The sequence below is a fragment of the Aristolochia californica genome, unplaced genomic scaffold (assembly GCF_029961685.1).
Source record: "Aristolochia californica isolate CCGP_79_NKW_82.1479 unplaced genomic scaffold, dmAriCali1.0.hap1 SCAF_2, whole genome shotgun sequence".
In the NCBI taxonomy this organism is placed as follows: domain Eukaryota; kingdom Viridiplantae; phylum Streptophyta; class Magnoliopsida; order Piperales; family Aristolochiaceae; genus Aristolochia; species Aristolochia californica.
In genome coordinates this window covers 40,810,691-40,827,415 of record NW_027181881.1, presented here as the reverse complement: position 1 = coordinate 40,827,415, position 16,725 = coordinate 40,810,691, and the positions used below count along the sequence as shown (strand labels likewise).

At 36.5% G+C, this 16,725-nt stretch overlaps 1 protein-coding gene across 2 annotated transcripts; it reads left to right on the top strand.

Annotated features, from left to right (window-relative positions):
• The first annotated feature begins 11,133 nt into the window (after nucleotides 1-11,133).
• On the top strand, nucleotides 11,134-14,550 carry LOC137955455 (probable auxin efflux carrier component 1c). 2 transcript variants are annotated; one of them, XM_068802402.1, is made up of 6 exons: nucleotides 11,134-12,980; nucleotides 13,080-13,332; nucleotides 13,409-13,494; nucleotides 13,745-13,902; nucleotides 14,093-14,169; nucleotides 14,267-14,550. In XM_068802402.1, exons 1-6 carry the CDS (start codon nucleotides 11,783-11,785, stop codon nucleotides 14,331-14,333), a joined length of 1,839 nt encoding a protein of 612 aa, XP_068658503.1. In that variant the 5' UTR covers nucleotides 11,134-11,782; the 3' UTR covers nucleotides 14,334-14,550. The 2 variants fall into 2 exon arrangements, with proteins under 2 accessions (XP_068658503.1, XP_068658502.1); XM_068802401.1 differs by having other exon boundaries at nucleotides 13,077-13,332.
• Nucleotides 14,551-16,725: the final 2,175 nt, after the last annotated feature.

Here is a 16,725-nt window from a genome sequence, read left to right as displayed (position 1 = left end):
GACTGGTTTAGAGCAAAGTGAAATGCCTATCTATTGCTATAACATGAATGCAATATGTTGTTAGAAGATGGGTCAAAGTCCATACAAGTATGGAGAAGATCCACACGTCCAAGAGGGGTGGAATGATTGTAAATAAGGTATCATCTCATAAGGATGGCTCAAGGGTATAATTAGTCAAGGTGAACATGTCTACTTATGTTTTTTCTCATGTAAAGCTTGTAGCCCTTGTAGGCTTTGTAAATTCCACTAAAAAACTATAAATAGAGGCCATTGGCTTAAGGTAGAGCATCAAACTCTCTTCTCTTCTCAAAATTCGTAGAAGACTCTCTCCCTTAGCCTAAAGGCTTTCTTTCTCTTTTTTTTCCCTTCTCTTTTCTCTACCCAAGTTCTATCTTTACTCTTCTCTTTTCTATACCCAAGTTCTCTCTTTACTCTTCTCTTTTCTTTCTCTTCTCCCTATCTTATTTTGCTTGAGGTTCTAACCATGGGGTCCTAAATTCAACATGGTATCAAAGCATTGAATTTAGGTTCCCCACGTCAAGAGGATGCTCTAAGGAGTTTATGATCAAAGCTACTCATAGAAGGCTCTTTGTAAAGCAAGATTGAAGCTTGTTGAGATAAGTTTTTTCACTCTTGTTATTATCATCCATTCATGGCTTCATGCTCTCGTTTTTTTTACATCTAGAAGATGATACAAAGATAAAAAAATTGAATTAGCTAGCCATTTTCGTAATAATATAACAGCTCAAATGTGAGACAGTATGTAAAGTAGAATAAATGAATTAAAATGACTATTTTTTAGATAAAAAATTAAAATTTTATATTTGACATCTTATTTTACTAAAAGTTTGTAGAATAAGTATACTATGTATTATAACGATTAATAATTTATATATATTCTCCATGGAAAATACATTATACCTATAAGAAATTTTTGAACTTGCCCAAATAATTTCAAGGATCTGATAAGATTTCATACTGAAGGTTTCTTAGAAATGTATATCCCAGGAAAAAAAATTGTAACTTTTCAAGGAATACAAATTTTCATTTAAGGGCACTAATAAGACCTATATGTTTCTTAGAATTCAAGTAACCAAATATTAATTAACATATACCAGATTAGGATAGTGTTATATCCGATCAATCTATAGTCCCACTCCAAAGGGTAACCATCCCACAAAACTATTACCATATTCCAGCTTTTTAAAGTCATTTATTAACTATAGATTTGTCATCTTATCCTTTTTTACAATCACAACGTTAAAATTACATCCCAAATAATGAAAAGAATTTTAACATAAATCATGGCTATGTCATTCCTTCTCTTCTTCATCCCAAGAATTAATTAACACTGACACTAACATGAGTGGGAAAAGAAAGTCAGATAACTAGCCATTGGCAATAGAGAATGTGAAGAACTGCATATCCCTTTCATAATATAGAAAGTAAAAGAAAATGCCGCCTACTCTTTTTACCAACCATAAATCTCACCCACCCGCAAATTTTGGCATGTAACTGCATGATTTAGTGAATTTAAGAGTTCAACTTGTTGTGGAGTTCTTTGAAATCATGTCTCTCATAAAAAATAAATTAAAAATAAAAAATAAACACTGACTCAGGTTCTTCAAAACCTGGCCACCCCCACGTCCAAACGAGCAAGTTCAACTCCGTAATCCAACTCATCGTTTTGAAAAAGAAAGTTGGCCTAGCTAAGTTCTTGGTGGATTCATCTAATCGAAAGAAAATAAGTTTTTTTATATATTTTTCTATTTATATTTGGTATATTGGTATATAATATTATTGATATATTGACTAAGTTGTTATATATATCATTTATTTATTTATTTAATGAATGATAGAACCGATAATTGCTTAAATAAATAGAATAACAACGAGGATAATTTATAAATTTATAAAATCATATTATGATATACATTTAAACCTATAAACAAAGTTATTCTAAAGCATAAAAAAATCCTTAAAAGAATATTGTAAATTCTTTAAAAAAAGACACTTGAAACATATTTTTTTATCAAACATGCATTTACTCAACTCTTATATATAATTGGATAATTGGTTAATCAGATATGGGATGACCCTTATCCATTTCCATTCTATTATATAATTGATAAATCAATAGTTAGATAAAATTATTTAAATGCCTAATTTTTTTTTTATAAATGATAAACAAAAAATCAAGTAAATCGATTGAATTGACATCCCAAAGGTGTTGAATTTAAATTCTTCACTTTCTTTTACTCTTTCTTCTATTGCAAACTAATAAAATGACCCTTTTTCTTGTAGTGAGGCCAATAGTTTTTCTCTCAACACACTTAGATGAGATTATGATGTTTGATTCACACTAACTTTTCAATACATTTTCCCTCTTTTTACCATGAGGAATATAATGGATGCATTTCTTTTCTTTAATTTTTCCAATATTAGGAGTACAAATGATGAATAAATAGAAAAAAAAATTATTCTATATAAAATTTCATTATAAAGAGGATATTTTTTTAAATAATTTTATTTCACCTAATTATTTATACTTTATTGCATTATTTATTTACCCATTTATCAAATAGTAAAAAAATTAATCAGGTGAATAAATAGAATAATACTAAAAATTACTTAAAATCTGTAAAAGTCATAAACATATATAACATTAGCCTTAAAAAAGAGTACGTCCAAATGGGCCCAGTTTTCTGGACTGTGAAGTTGGATAGTCACAATCTCTTTCTCCTCAACAGAGAGTTAGATTCTATACTTATTTGCTGAAAATCTATGAATTCATTTGGGAGCTCTCACAAAAATGGGTAGAATTAATTTGAGGATTGGTATGACCTCCTCAACATAGATTCCTCCATTTTTTCCCTCAAATTCAAACTCCAATTAGTTGGGGTGTATCCCTAATAACTAAGTTTTTATCCCAAACCCAACATGTGGGGTTCATTGAGCTCAATTCCTATAAAGTTTTTAATTAAAATAATTTAAAAATAATCATTATACAATAATTTTTAAATAATTATTTGTTGAACCATTTATAGGAATCAGAATATCCATAATTTCCTGAGTTTATTATTTTAAAAATTATAATTTTGCTCCTAATATGAGTTTCTCTTGGAATGAAAACCTTCCAACTCATTAGAAATAACGACTATTCCAAAGTGGCTAGATGCATCAAATAAATGATTTATACAATTATTTCTACTCCAAAAAACATGTATCTCATGTAGAAGTTCGACCAATTCCTAAGATCAAAGGAAGTGAGACTAGGAAGAGATGGGATTTATGGGCTCAAGGCTCAATTACCTAATAAAATGGTCACATGTCCCTTATGTTGTACAAGCAAAGTGTTGGATGGAGATATACATCAAGTCAATACATTATCCTACACCCAACACCCCATATGTCATTATCTAAACTTACATAGGGCTAAGTGAATTACCCCAATGTTCACAGTGTCAATATGACACCGGCCTTCCAATGATCAACCGCCAAATAGGTGAATTCCATGGAACAAATATATGCATGACTAAGATATTTGTTTTAAAATATAATAAATCCATACAAAGTATTTTGAGCAAGGTCATGGTATAAAAACATTAACAATCTCTCACTTGGCTTGATTAGAACTAAGGAGAATTAATTATAATGCCCATATCTTTTACATGATCAAGAAAGATGTTTGTTGAAAAGCAGGTATAGAAGAGTCTAACATAACTCTTACAACAAGAAGTCACACAAAGCCAAAATTAATATGGTAGAGTCTAAGAGGAGTCTCATAGAAAGGAAGTCTCACATAAGAGATTCAGGTTATTGGTGTTTGAGTTATGTTAATCATCTATTTATGTTCAGTTATTTAACTGTACTAGGACTTATCTTTAATTGTTAGACTTTGGGAGTATTGGGATATGGGTAGTTTAATAGTAATCCAAAACTATTTATTTTTATTATTATAAATAGATGGTTATTATACTCAAATTGAACAAAATAGTAATGTATTTTTCTTTTCTAGAAATTTGGCATGGTACCAAAGTGGGTTTTGTGTTGACTTAGTCAACTCACAAAGATAATGTGATTCTTTTCTAATTTATCATTCTAAAAGATTAGATTTATATTCTACATTTTTCTACCTTTCTGGTCCCAGTATTAGTTGCTTCTTTGGTGTTTCCATCTTCATATATTTTAATATTAACAACTACATATTGACAAAAATATCTTTGTGTCTACTTTTCAACTCAAAAAGAATTTTGGAAATCGGTGTTTTTTAAAAATAAAAATCGATATTTGAAGCAACAAAGGTCAAACAACAAGAGAAGTTTGAGCAATAGTTGAGAGCTTCAATTTTTAGGTATTTTATGACACCAAGAACAAGATTATATGTGGACAATTATTTGTTGAAAGAAATATTTATAAATCTATTTTCTAAACTATCAAACCAATTCCCAATCTAAGTTTTCTAGAGGGAGATATCAATATCGAAAGAGTCAATGGTAATGCAAGTTAAAGAAAAAAGAGTACTCAGTTCAGCCAGATTACAAAATCTAAGATCTATCAATTTTTTCTCTCAAAATAAGTATACTTTGTGAAGAAAAATTATACTTGAATAAAAGATATCGATGTCTAGTTTTATGTCACTCCAATCATTAAGTAAATAGATATTTGCATTGGAGTTGGCTAGGGTCATGCTAAAAATAAAGCAAATCAAGTGGTCATAACAGATTCAAGACGAAGTTTTTTATGTCAAATTGGATATCATATTAAATCTCTTTGAGTCTAGTTTCTTGTGAAATAAACCATTTTTTATTCCAAGCTATCGATATCATAAGTACCAAAGGTCAGTTCTACCAAAAATCTCTCCTTTTCCGATTTTCTCTCCTATTACCTCTTCATGCATTGACATGAATTGAGTTTTTTTTTTCTCCTAAATTCCTAGTTTTTTAGACAAATTTTTCTTCTAATCAGAGAGTTTTGGTCAAATTTAATCACTCCATGATGTGCACGTTCAAGGTATGAAGTTACTTGGTTATGTATCTTTTGCATCGTCATCTCTCGTAATTATGCTCTCCCAAAAAAATTCTTTGAGGTCATACTTAGTCAAACTAGTTTGTTAAGTTATTTTTAAAATTCTACTGTCACAGTTTCCCCTATTTTTTTCTCAAAAAAAAAATCATATTCTAGATACATTTGGAAGTATGAGAGTTGTGTTGTCACCTCCTTCCAGTTAAAATTGTTTCTCTCTAGTACTTCTTCAATTTCTCATCTTATATTTTCATCACTTTAAAGCAATGGCTAGACACACTACCTAAAAGTATAGGAGTGTGCCCAACATCCAGCTTAAGGTTTTTATTCTTCTCCCAATAAATGATTTGTATTTAAGCTATCCTTAAAAGGTGAGTAGTATCTTTGTTGTGCCCTAAAATTGGGTCATTTTTCTGCCTTTGAAGTTGAGTGGAGTATGTTTCAGACTATGACCATTTTGACTAGCATTGGAGCTTTGTCATACGACTATAAGTGATTTTTTTCTCTCATTTTGTGTTTTGTCTAAGTTGGTTTTCTATGTCCTTTTTATTTCCAGTTTAAAGGGGAGAAGCACAAGAAAGAGATATGTTATTCCACATGTTGTAGTAATTTTGATGTGACCAAAATATTCAAGAAAGGTGGAGAAAAAAGATGAAAAAAAAAATTTCAGCCAAAGAAATTTGAAGAACAATAATTTTTTTCCTTGCAAGTTGAAGTTATAAACTCCAGCTTGAGGTGGAGTATTGAAGATTAAGTATGGAAGAGTGTAACATGACTCTCAAAGTAAGAACTCTCATGGAGCCAGAATTAATATGGTAAAGTCTAACAGGAGTCTCATAGAAAGAAAGTCTGACAAAAGATGTTCAGTTTACAGGTGTTTGAGTTATGTTAGTTTTTTATTTATGTTCAATTGTTTAATTGTGTTTTGACTTATCCTTAAGTATTAAACTTTGGGTGTAACTAGGACATAGGTAATTTAAAGGTAATCTGATTCTACTTATGTCCTTTATTATAAATAGAGGTTTATTGTACTCAGTTATGAGCAAGTCAGTAAAATATATCTCTTTTCCAAAAATTCAACTACTTTGACACTTAATTCCTTAGTCATGATATCGTTAACCACCTTTGTAGAGCTCTTTCTTTCAACCACCAATTGTTTTTTTTTATGAATGATATTTTCCATTAATGTCCTTTGCTTTCAAATGAAAATAAAAATCCTTGGAAAGACTTCTAGTAGTTTTTATTATCACACTATAATGTGGTCGAATCCTTCACAAAATTCATAGTTATAACTCTTCACATGAAGTTTCTTGACCAAATTGCTTCTTGAATTGCTAAGTTACAAGTAATGTATTTTGCCTCCATGGAGGAAATTGCAACACAATCCTAATTTTTACTCTTCCATGATATTGTGCTTCCACCAAACGTGATCATAAACAAAAGAAGATTTATGATAATCTAGATTGCCTTGGTAATCTATGTTAGAGTAACCTTCCACTATAAGTAAAGATGACAAAAATACAAGCCAAGTTATCCTAGTTCCTTTAAGATACCACAAAACCCGTTTAACCCCTTTCAATTGTCATAGACTTGGATCTGCCTCATAACCACTAAGCAAGCTAACAATAACACAAATGTAAAGTCTTATGCAAGTCATGAGATAAATTATACTCCCGATGGCAAATGCATAAATCGAATTCATCTTATCTATCTTCTTCCTCTCCATCTTGTTTTGTAGGCATTGTGACTTATTAAAGGTGTCCCCTTTCAAAATCGTGTCATTTTACTTTTACACTCAGTCATAAAGTATTTGTTGAGGATTCAATCCACACAGGTAGTTTGAGATAGAGCAAGCATTTTTGGTTTCCTATTTCATGCAATATTAATTCCAATACATAAGAACTTGAACCAAAGTTCTTCATTTCGACGTGTCCATGCATCAAAATTTTGGTATCTTGAATCATTTGAATATTGTTGCCCATAATAAGGATATAATTCACATATAACACAAGGAAAACTATTCAAATTTTGGATATCTAAATACTTTGATTGTTTGGTCAAACTTAAAATACCACTACTAAGAAGTTTTTTTCAAATTGTATATTGCTTGTGTCAATCTGCAACTTTTGATACATTAGAAACAAAATTGTATGGTTGTTGCATTATAGATCTTCTTGTAGCTCCACATTCAAAAATTTAGTTTTCACATTTATTTAAAATAAATCAAAATAAAATAAGTAATAATTAATAGAATTATTTGAATGAATGTGATCGTTGCCACAAGTAAAAAGTATCATCATGATCAAAATCTTTTCTTTGCATGTAGCCTTCAACAACAAATTTGGCCTTATATTTTTCTACTTGACCTTCTCAGTTTTTCTTTCTCTTAAATGTCCACTTAAAAACAATCAATTTTCAATATTGGGGTAGTGTTTATAAGGTTCACACTTTATTATTCTATGCAGAATCTATCTCATCTTTCATAGCAATAATACATTTCTCTACATCAACATCTACCTCACATGGCAATTTCATAATCTTGTGGATCAAGAACATTTCTATCATCAAGTCTCGATAGGATTCACCAACTAAAGTCCATCTAATAGTTGGTCTTGACTCTCTTTGACTTCCTCTTAAATAAACATAAACAGGGGCATTTTGAGGAATTCGAATAGAAGTATCTAGTAAAGAAGATATGGGTCTAGTGTTTTCTTGAATCTCAAAAAATTCAAGACGAAATTTTTTTGATTTTTCAATCAACATGTTTTTAAGAGATTCATATTTCGAGATTCAAAAATGGTACTATTGACTTTATCAAAAAGTCTAAAACCCTTTGAGTGAAGAGGATAGTCAACAAAAAAAATATTCTATAAGTTTTGGTTTGATTATCCAATTTTTTGTCTAGCATTTAATAAATAGAATGGATATGGAATAGTTTTTTGCATTCTTGAACTTTGTCAACATACCATTATTTTGAACTATGTCATTTCCATTATTTGTATTTTCTTTCTTCCTTTCTTGAACCCTTTTCTCTTGATTGCCTTGGATCTTAGTTGTTAAATTAGCACTTTCAACTTTTCTTGTAACCCTCCTAATCTCTTTTGTCTTTAGTTTTGTTGACCCAGGTGGCTTCTCTAGAAGGGGGAGAATTGAGTTATTCAAATTAAACATGATTTGTGTGTGTAATCAAAATATCATGCATAACAGAAATTTGATATGAGCATAGACATGCATACACCATAGGGACAAAAAGAGTTTTTGTTCTCGATGTTCCCCTAGTGGTAGTCACTACGCAAGAACCCTTGCTTGGGAAAATTTCCACTATTATGTTCTAATAGCTGAAAAAATACAAAAAGATTTTGGTATTCTTAGGCCACGTGTAGCTCAATACACGATTCTTGTTCCAACCAATCTCCCCAAAGATTGTTTCTAGATTCTAGCTCTAGTTAAGTCTTTCTATCTAGATTAATATGTTCTTGATGAACCTTTTGCAAATACATAAAATAAGGAAAAATTTACACCCTTACTTGGGGAGATGTCTTTCCTTGAGTGATTCAAGTAGCCTCCTCCTTTGTAGCAAGTTGTGGAATGATCAAGGAGTTTGTACTATGACGTATACAAGGATGGTTAAAAGATGTAGAAGATTTTCAAAGGTACGACTCTCTCTCTTTCTCTCTAAAACACTTTTGGTGGGAATTTGCAAGGTAAAACTTTGTGGCTTGAGAATATGCCAATTAATGCTCATTCACTTCTTTACTCATGGTTTGGTGGGGGTATGTATGACTTCCCCAACTCAAACTAGCAGTTATTTACCAGTTGGCTAAAATGAAATCATTGATTGATCGATTATTAGCAAGTGATTGATCGATCAATTGATCATAACAACCACTTTTCTATCAGGCAATGACTTATTGATCGATGGATTGATCGATCAATATGTTACTGTTACTCCATACATGTTCAGTTGATCCATGAATGCCAGTGGCTAATCGATCAACCGAGATTCCCTCTGGCTGTGCATAACAAGTACAATCAATCAGTGTATTTTCATTTGATGGATCATGCTTGAAGTCACTTACTGGCAAAGTTCTGACTAATCAATCAATCTAGTGGGATTATCGATCCTTCCAAGTTAATTTAGCTTGCCTGGACAGCTATGATCGATTAATCTCTGAGGGATGATCGATCACAGTCAATTATTGATTGATTGTTCCCATGCTAGATAAAAATATATGTCTTTATAAAGTATGAGAATTTCTCTCTAAGTGCTTTAACATAATTCTAACTGATATGTATGACGATTCTAAACATGTTTGCGTGCATATTAAATCATAAAGCTTCGATCTCACAAGTACTTAAGAACTAGGAGTTAGAATACTCTCTTACACAAATTGTCTGAGTTTAAATGTATGTCTTGATGTTTGAACCCTAGTCTTCTGGTTGTCTTCGTCCTTGTGGATGTTTCTTCAATTTTTCTTCAGGTCTTCTTTTTCACTTTGAAGCTTTAGACCTTGAAATGTTCTTGAAGGTGACGTATTTGAAATACTAGATTTGCAAGTTATTAGCTCAATTAAGTTTTGTTATCATTAAAATCAATATGGGAGTCAACCTATAGTCAACAAGTTATGCAGTAAGGGTCTTTGTGTCCCATTAGAGGTCATTCATTTGATAATCCGTCACAAAATTCCCATAATCTCAATTCCCATAAGTTGTACAAAAATAATAATTTTTAAAACAGTTCTTTATAAAATCATTTATGGGAATCATATTATCTAAAATTTTGATAATCAATAATTTTCTAGATTTACTGATTTATTTGACAATTATGATTTTACCCCTATGTTTGTCTTGGAATAAAAGCTTCTTAATTTGGTAAAAAAAATGAATTCTCCAAAGTGGCTAAGATGCATTAAATAATTAATTCATACAATCGTTTCTACTCCAAAAGAATTACATATAAATCTAATAAAAGTTGGGCCAAGATTGAAGAAAGTGAGATTACAAGGTGATCGGGTTCATGGGCGTGAGGGTCAATTACCGAATCAAGTGGTCACTTGTGCGTATGTGTTATACAAACACAATATTGTATGGTAACAATTTTCACTGTTATCCCCTAGAACACAATATCAATATGACACCCACATTCCAATGATCAATTGTCAAATAAATGAAATTTATGAAAAAAAAAATGTATACCTAAAATATTTGTTACAAAACATAATAAATTGATACAAAGTGTTTTGAGTAGGACCACATTGAAAAAATATTACCACACAAAGGTTTCCCTCCCATAGTATAATCTCTTCTTCTAAATAGAAAATACTCGGTGAATTCTCACCCTGAGAGAGTGAGAGAGTCCCGTTTAAAGTTTGTAGTAGGTGCCCACTACCAAGCTGTCACAGGAGATTATCTACCAAGCGAGCTTTCATGGGTGATGAATGAGATGTCATTCACGGAATCAGTCTTCTCCACTGCAGACTTCTTTGGCCTCATTTCCTGCCGTTGATTTCCTAGGTAAAAACTTTTTTTAATCCTTTTCTCCAAACAGTCGGAATTGATTGTACAAAAAAGACGGAGAATTAGAATCATTACTAGTCCATCACAGATTCTATTCAGATACCTGTCTGATTTCACCGTGGACGAAGAAGCACCAGTGTCCCAGACAGTAAGAACAACAGCCTTAAACCAGAGCTTCTTATTATTTCTAAATTTGCCTCGTCTGTTATAGCAAGATATCCCACATTATTATTGATTAGAATGAATCGTCAGTGAAACGTATGATTCTTAATTTCTTATCGTCAACGGAGACGAAGTATTTTCTACGATTGCTGCGTACGGAGTTCATCAATCGATGGTGCTTGTGCACGCGAGAGGAGAGAATCGTTGTATTCCAGAGAGGAGAATAATATGAAATGATGATCTCTCACATCTGAAAATCAGTTTCATCAAAACCCACCGAAGTCCCAAGAATTTATTTTTTTCTTTTAATCTTCTGCATGCACTGCGCAGTGCTGCTTTTTTTTTTTGTTTTTTTAAAATTTTATTACTGCTAACTGTTTGTTCTTCATCCGAGAAGAGGATGAAAAAGTTTGGGAAAGAAAAAGAAAGTTGGAAACTGAGGCGGCCTCATCCCCTCTATATAACAAAAGAACGAACCCCAAACACCTCCTCCATCTTTAATCATCTCTGCTTCTGGCCCCCCTCTCCCATTCTTTTCAGTCTCTTCTCTTCTCCCAACTATATAAACAAAAAATTACACTCTTGAGCAATTTGCAGAGAAGAGCCTCCTGCCTCCGTCCTGTCTCCACATTCATCCCCTTTCTCTTTCCTTTTATCTGAGTTGCTTTGTCGCCCGCCCAGAGCCAAAACCCAGAAAGAAAGAGATTATACGAAGGAGAGAGAAAGGGATATGTAATTATAAAAACCCAATAAAGAAAAGAGAAAAGGGGAGGAACCCAGCTAGTAAAGCTTTGGAGACTGGGAGCTCCGACGCAACTCTCAAAGCTCTTCTCTTCCTCCCATACTCTGTAGTATATCCCGCTGTAGCCTGCTTACTACCACTCAGTACACAAAACAAAACCAAAACACATGCTCCTCGATGCCCTAAATCCTTCTCTTCTCTCTCTTCCTCGCCCTCCTTTTACCCTCTCTCACTCTCTCCTCTCGTTTCCTTCTCTCCCTTTCCCTTCTTCTCTTCCTTCTCCTTTACCTTCTCACAGCTCTACCAGTAGCAAGCCAAGGCCAGCCACAAGCCAAGATGATCACCTTATCCGATTTCTACAACGTCATGACTGCCGTGGTCCCGCTCTACGTGGCCATGATCTTAGCCTACGGTTCCGTCAAATGGTGGAAGATCTTCTCGCCGGACCAGTGCTCCGGCATCAACCGCTTCGTCGCCCTTTTCGCCGTCCCTCTCCTCTCCTTCCACTTCATCGCTAACAATAACCCCTATGCCATGAACTTGAGGTTCATCGCAGCGGATACGCTGCAGAAGCTCATCGTTCTCGCCATTCTCACCGTCTGGAACAAGGTGAGTAAGAAGGGCTGCTTGGAGTGGACTATCACACTCTTCTCCCTCTCTACCCTCCCCAACACGCTTGTCATGGGGATCCCCCTCCTCAAGGGAATGTACGGCGACTACTCCGGCAGCCTTATGGTGCAGATCGTGGTGCTCCAGTGCATCATCTGGTACACTCTTATGCTCTTTTTGTTCGAGTTCCGCGGGGCGCGCCTCCTCATCACCGAGCAGTTTCCGGACACTGCCGGATCCATCGTCTCCATTGCCGTCGACTCCGATGTTATGTCGCTGGACGGGCGGGAGCCCCTCGAAACCGAGGCGGAGATTAAAGAAGACGGGAAGCTTCATGTTACGGTCAGAAGATCCAATGCTTCGCGGTCCGATATTTTTTCCCGAAGGTCAATGGGTCTGTCTTCCACCACGCCGCGGCCCTCCAACCTCACCAACGCCGAAATCTATTCGCTCCAATCCTCCCGCAATCCCACGCCCAGGGGCTCAAGTTTCAACCACACGGATTTCTACTCCATGGTGGCGGCTGGACGGAGCTCCAATTTCGGGCCAGGAGAGGGTTTTGGCCCCTCCAGGGGACCGACTCCGAGGCCCTCCAACTACGAAGAGGATACCAGCAACACCAACCCAAAGTCGAGGTTCCACTACCAATTGCAGGGCGGCGGCGCACACTATCCGGCGCCCAACCCCGGTATGTTCTCTCCTACTGCTTCCAAGTCCCTCACTACTACGACGACGACAGGTACAACTGCCGCTACCAAAAGGCCCAATGGGCAAGCTGCGGGACCTAAACCGGACGATGGAACCAAAGATCTTCACATGTTCGTCTGGAGCTCCAGTGCCTCCCCAGTTTCGGATGTGTTCGGGAACCAGGAGTTTGCGGCAGCCGAACCGAAAGACGTCCGCGTCGCGGTGTCTCCTGGAAAAGGTTCTCCGATCAGCTGAAACTTGTACTTAGTATCATTTTTGGACTACAAGGCCACACAATTCCGTATTGTTGTTTACTTACTTATGGGTTGATCAGCAGTCGAAGGAAACAGAGAGACGCCCAAGGATTACATAGAGAGAGATGACTTCAGCTACGGAAACCGACTGGACGCGGAGGCGCCAGACGGAGATATGCAAGGAAGCAAGGGCCATGGTGACAAAGGTACTAAAGCCATGCCCCCGACGAGCGTCATGACGCGATTGATCCTGATCATGGTGTGGCGAAAACTCATCAGAAACCCCAACACTTACTCCAGTTTGATCGGTTTAATTTGGTCTCTCGTCTCATTCAGGTACAAGAATAATCCTATTCTGAATAAAAATGAAGATTTGTTATTTTCTTTTCTGAATGTCTTGCGTTTGTCACAGGTGGCATGTCGATATGCCTCGGATTATCAAAGGGTCAATTTCCATACTGTCGGATGCTGGGCTTGGAATGGCCATGTTTAGCCTGGGTCAGTTCTTCGTATTATTTTTTTTACTTCGATCGAAAACGTCAGATAAACTAAGCATTTCAGTTTATATAAAAATATACATGGATACTGTACTTGCGCCCAGAAATTAGATTCAGGAATTTTTAGAAGAGATAGGTACTGTCAACTGAACAGCTTGGGAAGTAAGAGAGAGATATCAGTTAGTAGGGTTCGTTTGTGTTAAATATGCTCTCTGTTGGAAGGTCTTCTGATCGTGGTAATGGTGGAGCAGGACTGTTCATGGCATTGCAGCCGAGGATCATAGCATGTGGGAATTCGATAGCAACTTTTGCGATGGCCGTGAGATTCCTTACAGGACCAGCTGTCATGGCAGCGGCTTCCATTGCTGTTGGTCTGCGAGGTGTTCTCTTACGTGTCGCCATTGTACAGGTCACCTCTCTTTCTCTCTCTCTTACATACCCTCTGACACAGAGAATCCAACAATCCAAACACCCACAAGTTTAAAAGTCAGAATTTTTAAGGGTGGAAACAAGAAAACCAAATACAAAAACAGTTTTGTTTTCCTAGTTTTGACTCGTCGTCTCGTTTAATTTGTTCTTCTTGGAGCAAAAACCCACAGGCGGCTTTACCTCAAGGCATCGTCCCCTTCGTTTTCGCAAAGGAATACAACGTACACCCAGATATTCTCAGTACAGCGTAAGTTGAACCTCTCATACCTATCTAGCATCAAGCCTTGAAGATGCGATCTTCTCACTTCTCACATTTGCATCCTTTTGTGTTGAAAAATCAACAGGGTTATTTTTGGGATGCTGATTGCGTTGCCCATAACTCTCGTCTACTACATTTTCCTGGGGCTATGAAAGCAGGGAAGAATGAGAGAGAAATAGAAGAAGCACCAATGCACGAGTACCCATCATCTTCCCCAGCCCCGGCGACAATGAAGGAAGCAGCAGCACCGCGAGAAACGAATCCGATTCAAAATTTGGCTTACTTAATTTAAAATTAAAAAAAAAAAAAGTTGTAAAATCAAGTGCTAGTGAATGAAATCTGTTTCCCAGTTTGAGTTCGTGTTGTCAATATCGCATTTTTAATTTACTTGTCCCTGGTCTGGTCTGGTCTGATCTGGTCTTATAAAAGGTTAAACGACTGTTGTGTTTTGAAAGGCGGTTTACATTAATGAAGGTTGTCGCGTCTACTAAAGGCGTTTGGGTAGTGAAAATTGGGTCCCACCCATTACGCAGAAAATGCTCCCATTTGATGGCGACTGCTTTCGCATATTAAACGACGGTGGCAGTCCTGCTTGGTCTAACCTTTTCGGACTCTTTATCTCGCATTTATTATTCTGGCTGTTACGTAGATGAAGAGATGGGCCGACTTGAATGTGCCCAAACCCACATGAAATGCCACGTCTGCTTTCCACGTCACACCCCCCTGCACATGATACCCATACCATCCTTTTAAATTCGTGACGCGTTTGTTGGGGTCAGGTCAAGTCGATAAAACTGGTTAACCAGGCTAACTAATAATGGCTACCAAAAGCGGCCATGTGGCTGTTGAACACCCTCCACACTTCCGATATCATGATGGCCCGTAGTCCTGGCTGAATCGCGGGTCAACCCAGCGAGTCGCACAACGTCGTTCTCAACCGAAGGGGAGAACTGGGCTGTTAAATTCTGCAAAGAAAACCGCGCGCTGGCGACAAACGAGAGGTCAGTTTTGTTGGGCGGAATGGTGGCGAGCGCACGTGCTGCTCACTGGACATTCCTTCTCGACAGTCCAAGCCATCACGGAGTCTGTTCAGCCCCCATGTGATTCGCGGAGTGGCGGGACCTACACGAAACGAGACGCCATGAATGAGAAAAGAGAGAGAAACGGAGGATTACTTTGTTGCATTTTATCAAACATCTTAGATGCAAGCTTAAAAGGGAATGTCCACTGGTCTTTTGGAGCTTTTTCAAGGACTAATACAGTATACCAGAAGCTTAATGAGATAGAAGCTTCATATGCGATTCCAAACGAAACCATCCCAGAATACTTGGATCCTCTCTGGCCGTCATTTTCTTCCACCCTCCGACACATTTCACATCACTGAAATGAGACGCCACTCGCCTACTTATGCTACTTCATTTTCTTCGTCTCCAATCATCTTCACTCTTCATCACCATAGGAAAAAGAGAAAAACGCCAAAATCTACCAATGGAGAAAAAATTCCACGGTGGGTGCGAACTGCTTCTTCTCACTTCTCTCTGCCCACTGCTATCAGTAGCCTGAACCAGCAAACCACAAGATCTCGGGTATCAATTTAAAACGTTAAGCGTGGATATTCCTCTTGCAGATTGTTGTATTTTGTTCTGGAAGTAGATCAGAGCGAAACGGTAATGGCGAGAGGGAGACTGCAACTCGTATAAAATATTTCGAAGATGGAACTCAATCGGGAACAGAAAACCATGTCACACGACAGGCTGAATAATGTGGGGGCAGCAACGGGGTGGGGGCCTCTCAAGGAGGGGGTTGGAATGGTCCAAGAAGAGTAACAATCTTGTCTGGCCCGCTTGGAGGGCATTGGAGACCCCCCCACTAAACAAACCCATGCTTCTTCTTAGCCTTTTCTTTTTCTTTTGTAGATTCCATTTTCTGATCATGTACATGAAATGATTGTTACGATTGATTGGACCGTTACTCCAACTGCTATTCCTAACACTAACAATACGGGACCGTTACTCCAAGCCAATAATATTGAATAAAATATCTATGACACTATTGAGGGAGTAATTTTGAACCCTAAGTAGTCAAATGAAAAGGCTAGCCTTGACTTGGAAGATATGGGAATTAAAAGGGAATTGCATTTGAGAAGAGGCCGTTATTTGCTTTATATGCCTCTTGCATCGTATACAATTTTCTTGGCTAATTCCCATACTTGGTTGCTTCTAATATATCACATTGTGTCAAGGTAGATCACCCCAAACTTATCAGACCTAAAGAGTCATGATTGTCATGTCACGATGCAATGTTTGCTTCATATAACTATTTCCTATTATTGTTAACAAGAAGAGATGCAACTTATACCCAAAATACCTTGACCATCTCCTTCCCACACACATCTTGAAGATGACCTGTGTTAGACGGGTAATTTTGAGTCAAACTAAGGGGACTTTGAGTTAGATTCAGGAGAAGCTAAAAGATGTACACTATGAGAATGAGGATTCTCACCATGCTTTTGAAGAGTGGTCGAATGCTTTACGAGTCGAGTAC